Source organism: Prionailurus viverrinus, chromosome D1, assembly GCF_022837055.1.
Source record: "Prionailurus viverrinus isolate Anna chromosome D1, UM_Priviv_1.0, whole genome shotgun sequence".
Taxonomy (NCBI): Eukaryota; Metazoa; Chordata; class Mammalia; order Carnivora; family Felidae; genus Prionailurus; species Prionailurus viverrinus.
The window spans coordinates 6,271,103-6,294,129 of NC_062570.1; the positions used below are offsets into that span (position 1 = coordinate 6,271,103).

Genomic DNA, 23,027 nt, shown 5'->3' on the forward strand with positions numbered 1-23,027 from the left:
AACTCTGAAATATACCAAAATTTCAACAGTGCTTATCTCAAGAGGCATATTGGGGGATTTCCTGCATTATTTAAATTTTCTCACAATGAGAAAATGTTATTTTTAGATTAAACACACACACTTAAGTTTTATGTTCATCATATCAATAAAAATATGCTACAGAAGTTTACACAATTAAAAAAAGGCAGAAAATGGCTTCAGCAGTAGACAGAGTTGAGATTTCATACCCATTTAATTCAGAAGAGCTTCATGGCACAAAACACTGACAAAGTTACAGACATTATTTCTCATATAACTTTGAATATAATACATGTCTCCTTAATGCCAGTACTTACCCCATATCTTTCAGCCACAATGTCTTCAAAACATCTGTTCTGTTTCTCAGCTTGTTCCTTCATTCTCTGGTAAGACTTCCTCAGCCAGCTCAATCCACCATCTTCTACCACTGAAACTAAATTCCAGTACTAAATGTCAGTTATACTTTTCATGTAGTTATAACAGAATTAATATTGCTTCTCTAACAATTTCTTAAAGTATAAGTTATTCTTCCTTGAACATAAAAGAACCATAAGTGCATTTAAAATTCAATATATTATTTACGTACCTATATATGCAAGGTACGTATTTTAGGGACTGAGGAAGGCAAAAATTAAACCATCCTCAAAAAAAGTGCAATCTAAAAGTATAAAGATAAAAGGATATAAACAATAACAATAAAGATAATATGTAGTAAAAATTATACAAAGATAAAGAATTATACAACAATGAGAGATGGATTATTTCTAAATGGAAGGTCACGTAAAATTTAAAGATCAGGCTTAAAACAAGGAGCTGGATGTCCACAAACAAAGATAAAAGCAGGGAGGGCATGCCCAGAAATAAAGGATGAAAGTACACACAGAGAAGAGGAAAAAGTTACCTCAGAAACAAAACAAAGAACAAATGAGGAAATTACAGAAGAGAATACTGAAAGGCAAACCAAAACAAATTATTCCATTATAGTCATGACTGCCAGCTATGAAAATCTGAATGCCTTCAACAAACTTTATTAAGCTGCTTGTATTTCCTTCTACACACATCACTTTTACGCGCATAAAATACACAGCAATGGAAATCAATGACTACAACAGTGCATAACATGGGTGATTCTGAAAATGGGAACACAGGAAGCAGGAAACCAAAGGGAACAATGGTACTTACTATGGGATTCCAGGGAAAATGGACTTTGGTGCTAGAAACCAAAGCAGTGGCTATTCTGACAGGAGCAGAGTGACCAGAAGCGCCACAAGGCAGCTTGTGGGATGCTAATGATGTTCTGTTTCTCAAAAGGTGTGCTGATTACACGGGTATTTTCACTTTGGAGTAATGATCAGACTGTATACTTAACGATTTGTGTACTTTTCTGTATGTGTTAGACTTTACTAAAAAGTTTAAAGGGAAAAAAAAAGATTTTTCAATCCTCTAACTGCAGTCTCACTCAAATCTCAAAAATCTATCTTTGTTAAGCAATCTCTTCTAAGAAAAGAAGTCTCTCTTTACAGATCTAAAATACTTCGTACTTCGAAACCTAGATGTCCAGTTAACTCAATGATTCACTTTTCTTTCAAGTTTATTTTGCTCTTACTCCTTTTTTATTTTATACAATGTATGAGTTCAAAATTAACAATGCAATTACTCAAGGAAGTTAGTCTAAATCCTCAATTTACACGAGGATAAGAGAAACCCATTATCAATAATACCTATATTAACATCCCAGTTACACAATTAAGTTTATTTCAAAGAATTATCTACGAAACTGAAAAAATGCTGACGGGCAGAGTGAAGACAAGATTTCCTTAACAATCACCAGTATATTAACACAGTTCAGAGAAAAAAAGCTCAGAGAAAAAGGAAGACTTTTATTCCTCTGTGTTGACATTTACCAAGAAACTCAAACAAGAAAAAAAACTTTTCAGGGCGCCTGGGTGGCTCAGTCAGTTAGGTATCCGGCTTTGGCTCTGGTCATGATCTCGCAGTTTGTGAGTTCGAGCCCCGCGTCCGGCTCTGTGCTGACAGCTCAGACCATGGAGCCTGCTTCGGATTCTGTCTCCCGGTCTCTCGGCCCCTCCCATGCTCATGCTCTGTCTCTCTCTCTCTCTCTCAATAACGTTAATAAACGTTAAAAAAATCTTTTTCTCTAAAAAGAATAAACCTTTCAATGAATTCAGGTATGAGTAAGACTCACAATTTTAGAAATATTTATACAATAATATCATCTTTAGGGGCGCCTGGGTGGCGTCCAACTTCAGCTCAGGTCATGATCTCACGGTTTGTGAGACTGAGCCCCACATCAGGCTCTGTGCTGACAGCTCGGAGCCTAGAGCCTGCTTCAGATCCTGTGTCTCCCTTTCTTTCTGCCCCTCCCCTATTCACACTCTGTCTCTCTCTCTCTCTCTCTCTCCTTCAAAAATATATAAACATTAAAAAAATTATTCAATAATATTACATCTTTAGTTGATTGTATGTTCTATTTCAATAGTCTTATTAATCTTATAATTAGAGATGACAATAATGAAATATTTTTAACAGTAAAAATCACCAAATATTTTAAAAACAAATAAAAAATACCAATTTGCAGCACCATCTATCATGAAATTCATTCTAACAAATATTTAGTGAATATTTACTATAAATATGAAAATGTGTTAAACACAGTAGGAAGTAAAAAATAAATAAAACATAGTCGCTAACCTTTATGCAGAGATAAAGATATATCAAATAATTATAATAAACTCACAGTATACAACATATATACACCTATATCTGAGGTCAAAATGTAAGAGACTAAAAGTACATGCTTCCATCATAATTAAAGGTTATTTGGTATACACAAAACACAACCAAATGAATCCAAGCTCCATTCCCCACATTTCTCATAAGACAAATATAAAATAGCAACAAACAAAATATCAGGAGACCAAGATATTAACCTCACTGTTCCTATAAACTAGTTGTAAGATCTTAACCAAGTCACTGACTGAATCATTGCTTCTTCATCTGTATTACAGGGCAGTTTTGATTTAAACTGCCTATGAAATTTCTTCCAACGCAGAAGATTCTAAAAGTCAAAAAACAGAGGGGAAAACATCCTGGAAAGAACAAAAATACATGAGAACAGTTTGTAAGCAAGAATGTCTACTAACTCCATGGTAACACATCCAGTCCTGTAGTGAAGAATCCAGAGCAACTCAACGTGGGCCAGCAATCAGAAGACCTGGTCCCAGGACCACCCCTCTGACTAGAGGAACGACCCGGCCACTCTGAGCCTTACTCTCCTGCGTTGTAACACTCAGGACAGTAACACCTACTCTGCTACCTTTACACGGTTGTTACGAAAATGAGCTCACGTGTAAATGTGCTGCAGGTACTTTAAAACTGTACAAATACTCCCACTGCTAAAATATGGTTAAAAATAATTTTGTATGAACGCTGAAAACAGTTTACTTACTTGTCCACTTAATTTTTTCTAAGGGGAAAAGATCAAGACTAATGAACTGATTTTTAAAAACATGGCACCTCAATCACTACCAAACCAAACCGTTGAAAACTTCATTTTCCCAAAACATTTCATCATAAGGACAAGTATTTGCCACTGTCATCATTATTTTACTGTATCCCAGATATTTTGCTGGAAGATCTCCTCCCTGGATCCTCACAGCACCCACCTAAGACCGGCCACCATGTTCCCGGGGTGATGGCACCAACAAGGCAAGTGATAAACTTCCTGTGCGTGTCCAAGGAGTAGGACACGCAGGTGCTGAGCAGTCCTAGCTGGTTGGCCCCGCACTGAGAGGTACACCTGTTCCAGTGCACCTGGCGCCACACCGCGCTCCCATGAAGGTGCCCTGGGCACCGCACCTGGCCCGAGACCTGCCGCAGTGGGCGGGGCTGGGCGCTTCTCTAGATTCACAAATATGGTGGTATGGGAAGCTCCCTTTCTAGCTGGCCTTGAAGGTCTCCTCAAAGGCAGCACCGACAACCTCTGATTCTGGACTTCCTGTGGGATTCCCACTGGTTTCCATTTGTATTCTACCCACACTGCCCTGGATGCCTTGAGAGGTCACTTCTGCCTTTCCAGTGGCAAAACGCTGTGCTACCTCTTAAAAACAAAAGCCACAGTAAATGCATCTCAGCTGGGTATTGACAACCTCTCTCTACCAGAAAAGGATGCAGAGCTGTAAGAGAAGATAACGTGAGTGCATACTTGCCTCAGTTCACTGATGAAGATTCTGAAGGAAGTGACTCCTGACCAGCCCAAGCCAGAAAACTGATCCAGAATCAAAGCTTAAGTATCAGGGTCAGGCCTTATTGCTATCTTCAGCAACAGGTGCTGTCTGATCAATTCTCAAGCAAGACTGGCTTCAAAAATGAATGGGAAATGTGGTTTATTATGATTACCCCTAGGTGGATTTTCCAAATGATTTGTGAGGCTATTTCTAGACGATGTGAAACTAAGGAGCCTTCTGTCCAGGTTTTATAGTTATTTGCCTTAAGAATTTACTGGAGCTTGTCAATTTCACAAACACTTATTTCTGAAAACAACTTTTACTGCAAATTTAGGTTAAGAGGTGATGTCCCGTGAATGTTCTGATATAAAGATGCACCATTTTTAAAAAATAGAGTTGTATTTAACATTGACTACTATTATTCCTACACAGAATGGGTATTATGTAAAGACTGAGAAACCCTTTTTTTTCTTACATAAAATACAGGTACATACATATTCTGTAGGTAATATTCAATAAGTTAACTGGATAATATACCATTTCCTTTCTATTTTCATTTCCAAACTGAGCTTAACTGGGTAATAATGGAAGGAATGATAAAACATCAAACATTCACCAAGATGCTGTTTTTCATATTTTGTTTCACATAGCACTTTGGCTCAGCGGCCTGTCACGTTATTCACTTGGGAAAGGTATTGTACTAGCTACTGGGGATAAAAGGTAAGCAAAACAGCCACCCTATCAGCACAGAGCTCATAATCTCATTACAGATGAGATGGACATTCAAATAACCACATGAGTCCATGTAAAATTGCTACCGTAATAGTAAGGGTCTTGAAGGGGACACAGAGCTAGCACACACAGCAGGGAACAGCCCTGGTCCGGGGGTCAGGAACAGTCTCGCAGAGGATGTCACAGCAGTGATGTGACAGAGGAGTAGGGGCTCTTTAGGTAATGGAGGGTAACCTGTCAAAGGCCCTGAGGCCCTTCAATGAAGGCTGCAGGAACTGCACCAGGGGCCAGAAAGCAGAGGGTGCAAGGAATCACTGGCCTCCAGAAGGGTGTTTGTTCTTACCCCAAGAACAATGGGAAGCCCTTGAAGAATGTTACAGGAGGAGGCCTATGACAGGATTGGTTTTACTTCTGTAGGACCTGCTTATGGTCGTCTTGGGGAGCATGGGCTACAGGGGTAGCAAGCAGATCACCGAAGAGCAGGCAAGAGCAGAATCAAGAGATAGCACAGCCAAGTGGTCGTGCAGAGAAAGGCAGACTTGATTCAGGTACAGATGACAAACTTTTTTTAATTCTTTCCATCTTATACTACATAAAGGACATTCCCCTTTAAAAATATTTTGAGCGAGAAAATTCTGATTAGCTTTCTACTTTTGAGATGCAAAATCTGGTTCCATACGCAAGGGTGAAGCCTTGGCAACTAACACCACCACAAAAACTCTTACTTTCTACCCCTAAAGAATGGGACCTGATGACTTAATACCATATTGAATCAGCCTAGGGTTTTTATTGTGTGCGGGTACGTCCTTATGCGGCTATCTTTCTTAACTTCAGGATTTGCCAATTTGGCAGAAAATTAAATGCATGAACTTGACACCAAGTTAAACTGGCTGGTTTCAAATAGTTTTTTTTTTCTTTTTTTCCAAATACAAAATACATGCTTACTCTAGAAAAAAATTCAGGCATAGATGTATGACCAAATAGAGGATGAAAGTACACTTCTGTCTCCAGCTTTGAGAGGCACAGAACAGCATGCTGGGAAGTGAGCGGGCTCTGGAGCCAAACTATCTGGATTCAAACTGTGGTTTGGATACTTACTAGCCATGAACTTGAGGAATTTACTTAAACTCTTACTGTAAAACAGGAATTAAAAACTAGGGCTGTAACTCTTGACTACAGAGAACACAATGATGGTCACCAGAGGGGAGGTGAGTGGGGTGGGGGGGGGGGGGGGGGGGGGACAGGTGATGGGGATTAAGAATGCACTTGCAGTGATGAGCACCGGGTGATGTACGCAAGTGTTGAGTCACTATATTGTACACCTGAAACTAATATTACTCTGCATGTTAGGCAAGTGAATTTAAATAAAAACTTCTTTAAAAATGAGTAAACTGGACTCAGAGAAGTCAAGAAACATTCCCCAAATCACAAAGCAGTAAGTGGAAATGCCAAAATTCCAATCTCAAACAGCCTAACTCCAAAATCTGAGTCCTTAACTCTAACACTGTGACCAACAAACACAACTCCCTAATATTAAAGTTACAACACTTCTGGGTGCCTAACCATTTCAGCCTTACCACTGGTCTAAACAGAATGACTATACTACCTGCATATGTGGTAAAACCCGCAGATCATTTAAAACTTAATTTTAACTCAAGGGTGCCTGGGTGTCTCAGGAGGTTAAGCATCTCACTTCCGCTCAGGTCATGATCTCATCGCTTTTGAGTTCCAGCCCCGCAATGGGCTCTGTGCTGACAGCTCAGAGCCTGGAACCTGCTTCGGATTCTGTGTCTCCCTCTCTCTCTGCTCCTCCCCTGCTTGCGCGCTTTCTCTCTCTCTCTCTCAAAAATAAATACACATTAAAAAAAGTTTTTAATTTAATTTCAACTCTGGGATCTGAACGTCTGATGGAAAGAAGCCTTCTGTCATTTTTCTTCCTTCTAAATAATATAGGAAAGGGGAGCAGTGAAAGCATATATGAAGAGGAAAGAAAGGCTTTCCAAAAGCTTCATATTAGGTCGTTTTTCTCCTAGCGTCTTTGATTATGCTGTTTCAACTGAAAGATACCACGTAAGGTAGAACTTTGAGTCTCCCACACTCAAGAAGTTAAGAACCTATTGACTGCAAAAAACCCAAAGATTAAGTCTGTCAGTTCTAAGTTTTCCCCAGAGATGAATTTATTGACTGCCCTCTGACAAGAGTGCTGGTAAAAGCCTGGATCGTAAAATTAGCCCAACACAATAATGGTTCAGGAAGCTAACTTACTGCCCTACGCTTTCGCTTTTAAGTGTCTAAAAAAAAAAAAAAAAAAAGTATCTCAAAGAGATTCCTGTGTGACTACACTTACTATGATATAACCCAGCAGAGACATTTCTACCAGTGCTGAAAGGCAATAAAGAAAATGCTACAATTACTAATAACTTCAGCAAAACTGCTAAAGAAAAAAATACAAATGAAACTGGAAGGGGGCTCTAGGGACATCTCTACATAAAATATAAGAAGAATTTTTATGAATGGCCACAATAAAAATAAAAGATATAACAAAAAGCAGGAACGTATTCTGGTAAATCACTAAGATGAAAAGATAACACCCTAACTTACAATGCCACTATCTGTACACTGGGTCAATTGTATTTGAATGAACTTTTCATGGAGGTGTCAATGAACACTTAATTGGCATATAAATATTTTTTAAATTATGGTTATCAAGTGTGATTATGTGACACTTAAATATTTTGTCTCCATCTGTTGGAAAATAACAGCACTATCCAAGGTAAATAACAAGTTTTATGAATGCTGGCAAAGTAGGAATTTCTAAAGAACATATGAAATCACATCTTTAATATTTATACGTTATTTTCATAAAAGGTCAGACATACCGCTTTTTTACATTTTGTTACAGGATGTAACAACCCAAAGCATTATTATATCCTCACAAAATCATACTTTGTATTAATCCATTCAAAACAGACACTGAAATATGAAAACATTATCAAGTATAAAAATATAGATTTAATCAATTTCCTCCCCAACATATATAATTAACATAATCAATCTTTCCAGGTACTAAATTTAAACAAGGCCTCAAAAGACCGCACACATTTTATTTACTTTGTCCTATGTAATCTGAACCTTCAATAATAATCCATAGAGGCTCATAATATGAAACCACCGGATTCCACATCAGATGATCAGTAAACTTACAGTTGTTTTTCAAATACAGAAATAAGCACAGATAATTACAGACTTAAAACCACCGCACTACACAGAAACACGTGATATTTAAATAATCAGATCTTCCCAATCTACCAACAAACTCTGGTCATTCCCTTAGGAATACCAAGTTACAAGAAACGCCTGTGTGGCTACAACCAAAATGTAGAGATACCTTTAGTAACTGATGACACGTTACAGTCTTCTGGGGGAAGACCTGTACCACCATCTTTCCAGTATGGATTCAGTTCTCTTTCCAGCAGTCTGGACTAGAACAAAACGTTTTCAGAGGTCATAATTTTTTTAAAAAGCCGCCATAAAATACATTAATCAATAATATATGAGACTCAGTTAACAAGTGTAAACCTGGACAAATAATGAAAACACTCCTAAGACACACTCTTCTGCAACTTGCAAAAATAATGCCTAAATTAACATTCGTCCCATGCTTCCAATGAACGCCTACTATGAATCAAAACTGTGGTAGATGCAGAAGATATAATAATCTGCCTAACTCGTCCCTGGCGAGATTAGGAGATAGTGAGGAATGGAGACAATTAACAAGTAACTGACAAGTGTTTTGAGGACCAAGTGCAGAGTGCTATAGCCACACATTACTTAAACCCCTCTCACACTGGCAAATCAAAGACTTCCTAGAGGAAGTAGTACATGCAGTCTGAGACCTAAAGAGGAGCAGGGATTAGCCAAATCCTCTTTTGTGGGGGAAGAAGGCACAGAGATGCTCCAGCGAGGAGTAGCAGCATATTTATAAAATCCTAGAGGAAACAGAAAACATAACACTTCCAAGGAACTTAAAATAATTGAGACTGTCTAAAACCTAGAAGCATAAGTGAGTAGTGATAAGACATTAGGTTGTAGAATAACCAGGGACAAGGGCCACGTAAGCCAGTTGAAACTGCTACTGGGCTCTCATAGTAGGGCGGTGGTGAATCATGGAAGTGATCGGCTTTGAATTACACAAAGAGCAAACTGGGTTCAGAGTAGAGGAAAGAGTACAGGAAAGCAAGATCAGAGGCAGGAATCCAGTCAGACGACTGTGGTAATAATCAGCAAAGAGATGACAGTAGCCCTGTCGCAAACCAAGTGCCTTCCGAGTCCCAAGCACGGTGGTGGGCCCTGGGGCTGCAATGAAGAAGCCAGAGTCCTTTCCCTCAAAGAAAGGACCGTCTAGAGAAAGGAGAGAGACAATTAAGCAATTCCAATACAGGAAGTGCTATGAAGGTAAAGGGCGCTATAGAACCACATACAAGGGGTACCTGACTTGACCTGAGGAGGCCAGAAAATGTTTTCCAGGACTAACAACAATAATTATTAGAATTAATAATGGCAACTCGATGGAGAAGAATGAAGAGAGTTCAATGTCAGTTTCTAGTAATATGAGCCAACCATATTATTGAAAACAAAAAAATGGTGAATAAAACTTTTTTAAAGCTTTTAAAATACATTCATGAGTTGACAAAAAAAGTAGAGAATCTTCAAAGTACAAAATTTAAGTTCAAGGTTAACGTGGAAGGATAGGCAAAAACATAAGAATTTGACTTCTTAGAGTAGTTTGTACCAAAAAAATAAGAAAAATTAAAAAAAGATTCTGAGGGCGCCTGGGTGGCTCCGTTGGTTGGGCGTCTGACCTCAGCTCAGGTCATGGTCTCATGGTTGGTGGGTTCGAGCCCCGCGTTGGGCTCTGTGCTGACAGCTCGGAGCCTGGAGCCTGCTTCTGATTCTGTGTCTCCCTCTCGCTCAGCCCCTACCCCAACTCATGCTCTGTTTCTCTCTGTCTCAAAAATAAATGAACATAAAAAATTAAAAAAAAAAAAAGATTCTGTCACCTCCCTTGTTAGACTACTACAAAATCTCAAAGCATCTAAAATCAAGGTGTTTCTTCCAGTGGTCTTGTGCAGACACTCAAAGATCCACATCAAAGTCTCAAAAGGCTGACAGCATGAAGCCTCCTTAGGATATTCTGTCTCCTGCTCTGTCTGCCCCTCCCCCACTTGCTCTCTATCTCTCTCTCAAAATAAATAAAAATAAACTTAAAAAAAAAAAAAAAAAAAAAAAAACAAGAGAGGCACCTGGGGGGCTCAGTAGGTTAAGCATCCAACTTCGGCTCAGGTCATGATCTCAACGGTTTGTGGGTTTGAGCCCCACATCAAGCCCTGTGCTGACAGCTCAGAGCCCACTTGGGATTCTCTCTCTTGCTCTCTCTGTCCCTCCTCCAGTCACACTCTCTCTTTCTCTCTCAAAACAAATAAATATTAAAAAGAAAAAACAATGAAATGCCATCTCTCGCTATTAATTAGCATGATGAAAATTTACAAGTCTGACAATACAGATGCTAAGGACGGTAAAGAAACGCACACTGTCAGGGCAGTGTAAGCGACCATCTACACAAGACAGGTGAGTACCTTATAACCTGGCAACAACTCTTCTAGGTGTGCACCAAGGAGAAGTCCACACAAGGACCTTCGTCTGGCACCGTGTGTAACACTGAAAGACAGCAACCAGTGCCAATGTCCACAGATAACCACAAGAAACGGACAGCTACAGGATGGCACAGTTAGATGATGAAAGACTGCACGGTGATTAGAAGGAATGAACCAAAATATGATTCAATCTCTAAAACACACTCAAGCCTTCAAGTCAAAATGGCCTATAAAGGTTCCATTCACTCATCACAACCTCCCTGCTCAGGACAAACAGAAAAGAAACATAAAATATAAAACATACTTCAGTTCAAGACAAGATAAACACCTCCATGGACCAGAAAGGTAATGCAAAGTGGAAACCCAGGCCTTACTGGGCTCTATGTGCAGGCAGAAAGCAACAGCCCTTCCTCAGTTTGTGTAAGATAATAAACACTACGAGTGCCACAGTGAGATGGGGACGGAGCCAGCTTCAGCACACAAAGCTCAGGACTGGGGTGGGACACCTCCTGCTGGCAAAAGAAGGCTGAAAAGTGGGTATTTGTCTGTACAATGCTCTACAGACGAGGTCTACAAATACATGCCACAGGTAGACAGCGTATAGCACAGTGCAGGCAGAGGCGGCCCAGAGGACAAAGACACAGCCGTGAGCATTTGTTTTCACACTTTTTTGTGACCTTCACCCAAAGAGAGATTGTATGTGTGTGTTTATACACAGTCTGTGTGTGTGTGCGTGTGTGTCCAAAATAAAGGTTTTAGGAAACAAAATGTATATTTATCACATGTAAAACTGCTGACATTTTATATTTTAAGTGCTGACTGCAATAGGTCAATTACATGACCCACTTTTGAAGAACACCAGGCTGGAACACCAAAGAAATGACATCCTCAAAAACAAGAAAAGACATAAAATCAACATGCTTCACACTGAAGCTTCCATTCAGGACCATCATTTTAGACTCCTTCCCACTGTCTTCATGTTATCCACACTCTCATTACTAGAGTCAACATCTGATTCTAAGACAAGGGCCTTTTTTTTCCTCAAAATAAACCAAATGTTTATCACATGTTAAGAATATAATCATGTGCAGAGAACAGTACACTCAGACTGATGTCCAGGTGTTTGAAAACTGGCTGTTGTCACTCAATAGTCTAGATGATCTACTTGTGCTCCCAACAGTCTGAATTGTTACCTAAACAAAAATCAGAAACTACTACAGGCTTTAAACATCCGAACTAAATCCAAGGATTTACAGAGCAGCAAGGTAAGTTCACAGGGAAAGGAATAATAAATCTTCTATACTTTCAAATATATTAAAAAAAAAAAAAAGGCACTACACATGGAGTTCTCTTCTAGCTGCTAAGGAAGATATAAACAACACAGTTTCTCAAGAAGTATATAATCTCATAAGGGAAATCAGAGAAAACTACTAAATCACAGTACTTTACAGAAATCTACAAGTACTATAAAGTAAAGGAACAAAGTGCTATGGAAACATAAAGACAGAAGAGATTTATTTCAGTTAAGGCAAACAGGAAAAATTTCATAGTACACATCAAGTTAGGCCTTGAAGGATAAACAAGATGCAGACATATAGACTTTCTAATTCACTTAGAAAGAACCAGATGAGGGGTGCCTGTGTAGCTTGGTCGGTTATGCATCTGACTCTTGATCTTGCCTCAGGTATGATCTCATAGTTCGTGAGATCGACTCCCACATCAGGCTCTGAGCTGACAGTGCAGAGCCTGCTTGGGATTCTCTCTCCCTCTCTCTCTCTCAAAAATAAATAAACTTAGAAAGAAAGAAACAAAGAAACAAAGGAAGGAAAGAAGGAAAGAAGGGAAGGAGGGAGGGAAGGAGGGAGGGAGGGAGGAAAGAAGGAAGGAAGGAAGGAAGGAAGGAGGAAAGAAAGAACCAAATGAATAAAAATACAGAGATAGGAATTTGCAGAGAAATATGAGGGACAGTGGTTAAACTAGCCTAGTTGAGGTACAAATTACCTAAGAGAAAGAGTCCAATCCAATGTGTCTGAATTCTATTTACAGCAGCTTTTGAGGGACAGGGTCTTTAGGGGAGAAGAATAAATACAGCACCTTATTTTTTCAGCCCAGCCTCTGAGCAAGTTAAGAAATGCAATAAAAACATAAGGAGATAAATGACAAAAACTACCTTTATTGCTGGTGAAGGCTAATCGGAAGAGAATTTTTCTTTCAGTAAAAACCAAACGGGCCTGTTAAGTGAACCCCACAATGAGGCACTTTCCCAGGTACGATCAGCACCGAACCCACAGCAACCGATTCCCCACATGGTCCCTGCAGGCAGCCTGTTCCATAAGCAGGCAAGGCTGGGCTAGGCCAAGTATGCCAGGTATATTCTTTCCAAATTCTCCAGAAGAATATTTACTGCAGAGCCTCAAGGACAGAATGAGGAAAGAGGGTGACGTGAGATAACCACTAGTGGAGCTTCTTCCACCCAAAAAGAAACATGAGAAATGGTGAAGACATTCCCCTCAACTCGCATCACTGAAGACTTCTACACAGAGTAACGCCATGACCAGAGCTGTCCTGTCAAACACTTGACCTGACATCATTGTAGGATGCGGAGTGAAAAATGAAGAGGGCACTGAAACTGCCCACGCAAGAGTAAATCAGGGCCGGAACCATAATAACATCTAACCACGAATGGCTCTTAGTCCCAGAGGCTGTCCTCAGTTCGTCACACGCATTAACTCAGCTCCAGGAGAGAGGAGGTAAATGAGGAACGAGAGGCCAAGTCAGACATACAGCTGATTAAGCGGCAACTCAACTCAAGCAGGAGCAGCAGGAATGAAAAACACGGTACAGAGACACAGGACAAGATGTGGGCACAGCAACAGATGCAGACGTAATTGAATCAGAGAAGTTTATAGAAGAATTTGTAAGAAAAGATTATGTTAGTGAGAAATCCTGAAGACAAAGCTGAAAAGGGGGGGAGATAAGCAAGAAAAAACTATTACCATTTCATAGGAAAATGAAGATAGCTTTATGGGACAGAATTTCTAAGAATAACCGATCACTATTTCACTCTGTAAAGATAGTCAAGGGTTTACTATGTTCTGTTGTCTGATATGGAGAATAGGCCAGAATAGGATATGAACAAAACAGAAGACCACAAGCCAGGGTTGCCCCAACATGCCAAAACGTTCGTGCCTGCAAACAGCGGAGCACGATTTCAGAAGCAAGCCTGTAATGACAATGGGTACTACCGGTTCCAGACTTTGCAGGCTCCACTGTCCACGGATTACCTCCCTACTGCTACATGCACTAACCCTTTCCTCTTTTGATACCATGACTCCAACTCCTTCAGGTCTCAAAGACAAAGATATTTTACAGAGCTCAGCCAAGATGCTCCAAAACTCCCTGGACTTCAATGTTCCGTGTGGAGAGCTGCTTAGCTAATAAGCCATTACCACGTGCCACACCCACACTTTCAGAATTAAAATTAGACTGGACAGTAGGACGAGGGAGAAAACAACACCGATCACAGGACTCTCACCATCACTCTCACATTTTTTGTTCATTTGTCTCTCTATGATGTGTTCAAGGTAAATTCTTAAGGATGATCTTCTTGTTCACTAATTCTCTCTTCAGCTGTATTCAATCTGTTGATAACTCATCTACTGAGTTTCTAATTCCAACGGTAGTGTTTTTCACTTCTACAAGTTCTTGTTGGCTCTTTCTCATATCTGCCTTCATAATAATCTTTTCCTTCTTACATTTTCCACATCTACTGGTACTGTATACTGCTATTAAATATCCCAACAGATAAAGCCTTCATGTGTCTGATTCTACTGCTCATTACCTCAGAAGCCTCTCATTCATGGACCAGCCTTGTATTTTCATGTATTTTGTGATTTCACATTATGAGCTTGTTTCTGGAAAACCCGTGGTGCCCACAGCGACACTGCGGTCCTCCAGAGAGCCCCAGGGTTCACCACTGCCAAGCACTTCAAGGCACTACCAACACAAGAGAGCTTTAAAAGAAATTCTCACCTTGAAGATTCTCAGACCACACAGGCAGCAGTGAAACCATTACAAATCCATGCCGTGAACCAAACTCAATACTCAGGCAATGATACATGCCTGGGATTTATAAATCTAGCATAGCATTCAGCTGACTTCCTACAGAAGATTCATTTCACTAGAACTTCTATCACACTTCATAGCTGTTCCCACTAATATTATTAACTACCACAGCAGAGAAAATAATACTTCACAAGCAAAACTGCATTTACCTAAATGTCTCACTGGTTAGTAAAGGTAAACTACAAGTTACAGCATTTGAAATATTCTCTTACCTGTTCTAGCGCTTGGGTTTTCTCTCGCTCTATTTTCCTGACAGTTTCCTTTGCAGCTTTGAGCGACGATGATGACACAGTTTTAACAGACATAAAATCAACAGTCATCCACTCATCTCTCTGTTTAAAAAAAAAAAAAAGTCACTTCAATCTAAATTGATTAGAAGTGAAAATAAACACTTGGTAATAACAGCAGGGATTCTGGGGGCACTGAAACCTGGATCATATCCTACATTCGCCTAACTTAAAACAAGTTTTTTAGTCTCTGTATGCCTTAATCTCTCTCCTGTAAAGTGGAATAAATTCTTACCTTTTAGGACGGTTTCAAGGGCTGTTTCAAGGTAAATTCTTACCTTTTAGGACTGTTCTTTCCACCCCTCTTCGCTGTGGCTCGATGCATTCGCACGTAGGCGGGTGAACTAGGGCCCCAAATTTGTGAACTACCCAACTCTAAATACTGCTGAGAGAAATGATGACATGGTGTGGCAAAGGGAAACTACTCAGTGGAGAAAAGTCACATACAGGTAACAGCACAGAGCTGCCAGGGCAGGAGGACAAAGGGCTGCGTTTCTAGCAACAACTGGAAGCAGGAAACCCTCTGTGGGACTCAAACAGAGGGAAGTACTCACTTTCTCACAGAAGAAGAATGGAAGTCTAAAGACTAAGCAAACGGTACCACTGCCAGAATTATTTGTAAAAGTATACTGTTTTCACAGTCTCATTTTTCTCCCGAAGCAATTCGATCCATCTGTCATTTTAGCATCCATCTATTTTTAGAAGTCCATACTTCTTTCTTTAAAATCGGGTGACTTACCTGGACAACTTGGTTGCCTTCCCTTTCCGTATTTTCACCTTTCGCTTTCCAGGCCTTCTCCCTGCCAGGAGCCTGGGGCGGGACAGCCTCCACCCACTCGTCTTCAGAGCTCTAGGAACAGGCGGCATAGAAGAGAAGTTCTCAAACGCACACTTCCACATAAAAATTCTGTGCTGTTGTTAAATGGTAAATTATTCAGTTTCCTAGAGAAAATTCTTAGAGTATACTTCCCCTTGAAAAAGCTACACTGAAAATCTGAACAAAGAACCTGTAAACCCACTCTTTTGGGACAAGCCCATGAAACACCAAGACTGTTTTCCTGCCAGGGGAAAGCAAAAACAAAAGATCAGAAGTGACAGCAGAGAACTCACTTCAACACAGAGCTGCGGTTCCTACCAACATTAAGTGATATCGACATCTTTGTTTAACTACAACAAGGGAAACAACACCCAAGTAAATGACTCTGCCTCTAAGTTTCGAGTTTTTGGATTTCCCTGGGTTTAAAAATGCAGAGATCGCAGTGAACAGCCAGACTGGTAAGGCACTTTGTTAATGTGTTTAAATACCAGATTATTAAATCAGCTAGGAGGTATTTAGCCAACATCCCCTATGTGCTCAGCATTATGCCAAGTTCTGGATTTTGTTTTCCACAAATACATCAATCAACTCCTTCTATGTTAAGCACTGTAATAAGTACGTTCACATATGTTCTCAAGCTGACTCCTTAAAACAACCCTACATAAAATACTATTTGGTTTTACAAATAAGAAAAAGCTTCCCCAAATTAGGTAACTTGCCCAAGTTCCACGGTATCCAAGCAGGAGAACCAGAATAGAAACCTAGATGTGTCTGGCTCTAAAATCTCTTTGGAGCTATACAATGGAAGTGTAGGAGAGACCCTAGAAATCACCTAGCACAGAACACTTGCTAATGTCCCACAGAGAAACCTGGAGGCCAAGGGAAGCAAAGGTGGGTCTCCTGAATGAGAACAATATTTTTTCATTCCACAAAGTTCTTTTTTTTTTTTTTAATGTTTATTTATTTTTGAGAGAGAGAGACAGAGCATGAGCAGGGGAGAGGCAGAGAGAGAGGGGGACACAGAATCTGAAGCAGGCTCCAGGCTCTGAGCTGTCAGCACAGAGCCCGATGCGGGGCTCAAACTCACAGACCACGAGATCATGACCTGAGCCGAAGTCAGATGCTCAACTGACTGAGCCACCCAGGCGCCCCCTATCTACACAAAGTTCTTGATAATTACCTAACCACAGAACAAACATATGTCTGGTAAAAGGTATAATCTACTCAGAGAAAACATATTTGTCTCTGGCATTTCAAGTGCCAACTGTTTCCCAATACAAAGCAGACTTCATTCATTCATTCATTCAGACCTTGATTTGGACTTACAGAAACATTAGAGCTACTTACTGACATATATACTTAAAACTTTTTAAGATAACCACTATGAACATATTTCTGGTCTAGTCATATTTACATCATCAAACCAACTTAGAAAGGAGTGCACTTGTCGTAATGAGCACAGGGTGCTGTATGGAAGTGTTGAATCACTATATTGTACACCTGAAACTAACAGAACACTGTATGTTAACTAACTGAAGTTTAAATAAAAACTTTTTAAAAAGATCAATTTAGCAGCCTGGTTCCTACCACTTGCTGTTACCCGCTGAAAGGAAGTTTATAATCTGAAAGCACATCCCTTGGGTGCCAATTTGCTAACATCAAGCTAAAAAAAAAAAAAAAAATGTTTACATTAGCTTTCCACAGGATTCTGTTAAAGGCTTTCCTTTAAAAAAAAAAAAAAATTGTTGAAAAAAAAAAAAATTTAGGGGCGCCTGGGTGGCGCAGTCAGTTAAGCGTCCGACTTCAGCCAGGTCACGATCTCGCGGTCCGTGAGTTCGAGCCCCGCGTCAGGCTCTGGGCTGATGGCTCAGAGCCTGGAGCCTGTTTCCGATTCTGTGTCTCCCTCTCTCTCTGCCCCTCCCCCGTTCATGCTCTGTCTCTCTCTGTCCCAAAAATAAATAAACGTTGAAAAAAAAAAAAAAATAGGGGTGCCTGGGTGGCTCAGTCAGTTAAGTGTCTGACTTCAGCTCAGGTCATGATCTCGCACTGAGTTCAAGCCCCGCGTCGGGCTCTGTGCTGACAGCTGGGAGCCTGGAGCCTGCTTTGGATTCTGTGTCTCCCTCTCACTCTGCCCCTCCCCCGTTCACACTCTGTCTCTCTCTTTCTCAAAAATAAATAAATGTTAGGGAAAAAAAATTTTTTTAAATAAAAAAGTATATATAATTTATCGTCAAACTGGTTTCCATACAACACCCAGTGCTCATCCCTACAGGTGCCTTCCTCAATGCCCATCACCCACTTTCCCCTCTCCCCCACCCCCCAAAAACCCTCAGTTTGTTCTCTGTATGTAAGAGTCTTATGATTTGCCTCCCTCCCTCTCTGTTTGCAACTATTTCTCCCCCTTCTCTTCCCCTGTGGTCTTCTGTTCAATTTCTCAAGATCCACATATGAGTGAAAACATATGGTATCTGTCTTTCTCTGCCTGACTTACTTCACTCAGCTTAATACCCTCCAGTTCCATCCACGTTGCTGCAAATGGCCAGATTTCATTCTTTCTCATTGCCAAGTAGTGTTCCATTGTATATATAAACCACAACTTACTTATCCATTCATCAGTTGATGGACATTTAGGCCTTCCTTTTAAGATTTATATTTTTAAGTAATCTCTACACTCAGTGTGGGGCTCGAACTCACAACCCCGAGATCAAGAGTCACACACTCCAGCGGCGAAGCCAGCCTGGCGCCCCTCGAAGGCCCTCCTCTAAAACCACAAATTTTCTGTATCCTACTAGCTGCTAACCAATCACCTGCGAGTCAGTGATCAGAGCCACCAGCTGCTTCACCACAGCTGCAACCGGTGGCCACTCCATATCATGACCTACAACTTCAGTTGAGCTACACTCTCACTCACAACCAGTATTCCTCTTACTGGCCCCTGGTCAGTTCTGCCTTTCATTCCCCTGGCTCACTCCCCTTTGAAGATGTATCACTCTTACATTTACTTGTGTAACTATCTGATTGATGTCTCACTCTCCCACTGGGCAGTAAGTTCTAGGAGGACAAAAACCGCTTCTGCTCTCACCTAGCTCGTATCCCCAAGGACATAGCTTAACACCTTAGCAGAGAGGTGATGCTTATTATATTCTTCAACATCTTCCTCAAGTTTTCTATCAAACCCCATTCACCACATACTCAGCTAGTGGATCTCTCCTCCTCCTTGACCAAGCAAAATGATGCCACCTTAACTTCCTACCCAACCCCCAACAAAATTATGTACACTTGTGCCTCTCCTTTCTTCCTGTTAATTCTTCCTATTCAAGGCAGGTGCTCCTCCAAAGATCTTGGTCCCAACCATTCCTGTTCCTCCAGGACCATGGACCATCAATTATCTCCTTTTCTTGTAGCTTGGTCTACAAGAAGCACTCTATTGGCCTAGAAATATGCTCAAGCATTTTCCATCCTGTGTGTGTGTGTGTGTGTGTGTGTGTGTGTGTGTGTGTGCGTGTGTGCATGTGTGTGGGTATGTGTGTGTAAATGAGTGAAGAAGAGGAACCTCTGTTGACCTTATGTCTCCCCCTGGCAGCAATTTATCTTCCAACTTTTACTCTAAGCCAAAATTTTCAAAGAGTAGTCTGTAGCCACTGCCTTCACATCCCCACAAAACTCTACAATATGGCTAAGGTTCTCACTAATCTGCTGAAATTTCTTCAAAGGTCACCACCGGCTGCCACTTTGTCCAATGCAGCAGAACGTTTCTGAATACAACTCTTGATAACTCAACTTCCTTGATTTCCAGGACCTTTCCCAGTTCTGCTTCCATTCTTGCTTTCTTCTCCATTTCCCTTATGCATTTTTCCTCCTTTGCTCAGCCCCTAAATATCAATGCTGTGTGGGGTTCCTTTCTTGGCACACTAATTTTTTAATCTCTAAACATTCCCCTTTGGCCATTAAATCCACTCTCATGCCTTGAACTACCATCAATTGTGCTGATATCTTTCAAATTGGTCTACCCAAAGTGTCGGTGATTTAACCAACTACCTACCATATTTGGATACCAAGCTGAACTCAATAAACACAAAACATACACCCATAGTCTTCTTCCACAAAACCTGTTCCTCCTCCTGAATTGCTGAACTGAATCACCTGGTACCACCAACCACCCACTTAACCAAGTCAACAATCTTAGGATCAATTTTTCCCCTCCCATCAAAACCTACTATTTTCATTTCCAAAATATTTTCTCAAATACATCATCCAGTGAACACCACATGCCTACCATGGGACCCCACTTCCACCCCTGGCCATAACTGACTGGTTCAAAGGTTAGGATTCTGACCCAGTTGATATCAATCTGAGTTACTCTCCAGGAATTTGAAATCAAAACGAAATGGGGCTGCTCTAAACTAAAGAGAGCTGGAAATGCATTGGCAGAAGCCATTTTTGCCATGAGGATAGAATTCAGCAAAAAACTGATCTGTTACCAAGAAAAAAAGTGAACTCGGAGAAAAACAAAAATGGAAGATGGCAAGACAACTCATAAAAGCATTACAACTCTAGTTCCAGCCATTCCTGAAGGCCAGCTGCAGTCCCACACCTAGAGGTACTACGAGACTTTTGTACTCTAATAATAAATTGCCCCCCTGGAGCACCTGAGTGGCTCAGTCGGTTAAGCGTCCAACTTCGGCTCGGGTCATGATCTTGGGGTCTGTGAGTTCAAGCCCCTACATCAGGCTCTGTGCTGGCAGCTCGGAGCCCGGAGCCTGCTTCAGATTCTGTGTGTCCCTCTCTCTCTGCCCCTGCCCCGCTCGCTCTCTCTCTCTCAAAAACAAATATTTTTAAAAATTAAAAAAAAATAAAATAAAGTGTCCCCCCCTTTTCTGGATAAGCCAATTTGTTCTATCTCTATTGCCTGCAACCAAAAGCCCCAACTAATACACACCTCTCCTGTCCATCCTTGAAGCATCCTAGGTCAGATCTTATCTCACACCCAGACAACTGCAATAACCTGGACGCGGGTCCTTCCTTCTCCAATCTCCAGCCTAGACACATCTGGAGAAACAGAAAGGGCACATATGACCCCTTCTACGGCTCCCTGTCACAAAGCTCCTCTTCTTTCTTACCAACGGAACCCAATCTTATTGGGAGACCTACCGCGCCTCCCTTGCTGCAAAGCAAAGCCCTATGGTCAAGTGTCCAATGACACTGAAATGAAGGTATTATGTGGGACTTTCTGGAAGACAAATTATGAAAGAGAGGGTCCCCTTTCTTGTTACCTAGATGAACAGGTAATGCTATAAAGATGAGGGACGGGCAAAACAGAAGAAGCCTTAGTCCCGGAAGACCACACGAGTCCCAGACTGCCTACCTGATTCTTTCATGAGAGAGAAAAGTTAACTATCTTGTTTAACCTATGGCTACTCTCAGATTTTCTGGTAAATGCAACTGAACCTAATTAGAGGACACACTTCCTACTGAATAGCGCCAGAGCTCTTGGTTTACAGGCCCTATCAACTCTTCCATTTTCATCCCCATCCACTCCCCCCTTGTTTTGTAACCTAGTGCTATCATATTGTTCGTAGTTCTATTTACTGACATATACACATACACACATACACCATGTTATCTCACTTCCAGGCCTCTGCTCTCACAATTCCTTGTGCATGAAATGCCAATAACCTTCTGTGCCTGGCTAATTCTTAGTCATTATTCAGGTCTCAACTCAAATATTATCTCCCCAACAAGTCTGCAGATGAAATCCTCTTTCCCTTAATACATTGTTCTGTCTTGGCATCAGGAGACTGCATATTGAAATTATGTATCTATTTATCTAGCTACAAAATGAGTTCTCCAAAGGCCTGAAAAAAAAACATATTTTTACATTCCGTGTGTCTGTACCAGTGTCTGACAGAGTTGGCATGCAATAAAGGTGAACCTAAAATTAACTAAATCCTCTTTTCCTACCCTTCCAATAGCCCTAATCAGAAACATTAATCGGCAGCCAGCATTCAAGCATTAAATACCAGGCACTGAAGGAAAGAAGCATCAATGATACACTTAGTATTCTTGTTATTTGTTTACAGAAGGGTGATACCTGCACCATTGTGTACAAAGCGCCTGCCTTCATTCCCTGTCTGTTAACTTTGTTTCTCACTTTCACCATTGCACAGTCAGCTCACTACTTCAGCATGGCTGCTATTTCCCTCTCCCCAATATGCTATGACCTCAGTCCTTCTGCGGATTTCAGTGTTTCAATCCTCCATTTTACCTTGAAGAACTCCTACACCATCAAGCTTAATGTGCTTGACCTAACAGAGCTCCCAGAACTCTTGTTCTCATATGCAGCCTTTATAATAACCATACCCCTGATCCTATCAGCCAAAATCTCTAAGATGGAACCCAGACAGCAAAGTGCTACCAGTAAAAATCAAAGGAACTTAAGGACTTCTGTCTCTGTCCGTGACAAAATAAATGGCATCAAAATAGAAATACACAGAAATAGAAATAATAATGGAAAATGTTTGAAGCTGTATTCGGAACACTGAATCTCAGTAATACCAGGCCGTGATCCCTGAAAAGGGAAACAAATGAGGTGAATGTTATCATTACTATCTCCACAGCTTTTTGCCTCAAAGCACTTTCCAGACCAAGGCACAAGAAAGGGTTGACTCGAGCTGAATATGACAATCTTACTGAGCTAAGGAAACAGAATTTGTGTTAGATGATTTTGCCCAACTATTGGCTAATGTTAAGCGCTGTGAGCACATTTAAGGTGGGCTAGACTTAACCGTAACAATCAGTAGGTTAGGTGTATAGAGTGCATTTTTGACTTACGATATTTTTAATTTACAGTGGGTTTGTTGGGACATAACCCAACTGTAAGTCAAGAAAGATCTATAATCACATTAAACATAAGTGATCTAAACCACTGTTATCCAATAGAATTTTTCTATACTACACTGCCCAATACAGTGGGCATAACCTAGCCATAAGTGATAACTAAATACTTAAAATATTTGGCAGAACACCTGGGTGGCTCAATTGGTTAGGCATCGGACTTCGGCTCAGGTCATGATCTCACAGTTCATGAGTTCAAGCCCCACCTCGGGCTCTGTGCTGATAGTTCAGAGCCTGGAGCCTGCTTGGGATT

The 23,027-nt window shown here is 40.8% G+C and overlaps 1 protein-coding gene across 1 annotated transcript in view; it reads right to left on the reverse strand.

Annotated features, from left to right (window-relative positions):
- The window catches only part of CWF19L2 (CWF19 like cell cycle control factor 2), a 150,368-nt gene that overhangs the window by 116,604 nt on the left and 10,737 nt on the right, over window positions 1-23,027 (reverse strand). Inside the window, exons 4-7 of the mRNA XM_047878862.1 lie at window positions 15,803-15,913; window positions 14,989-15,108; window positions 8,386-8,479; window positions 336-451 (exon numbers count right to left, since the gene is read on the reverse strand). Of these exons, the coding sequence (XP_047734818.1) occupies window positions 336-451; window positions 8,386-8,479; window positions 14,989-15,108; window positions 15,803-15,913 (441 nt within the window). The remainder of the gene's footprint in view (window positions 1-335; window positions 452-8,385; window positions 8,480-14,988; window positions 15,109-15,802; window positions 15,914-23,027) is intronic.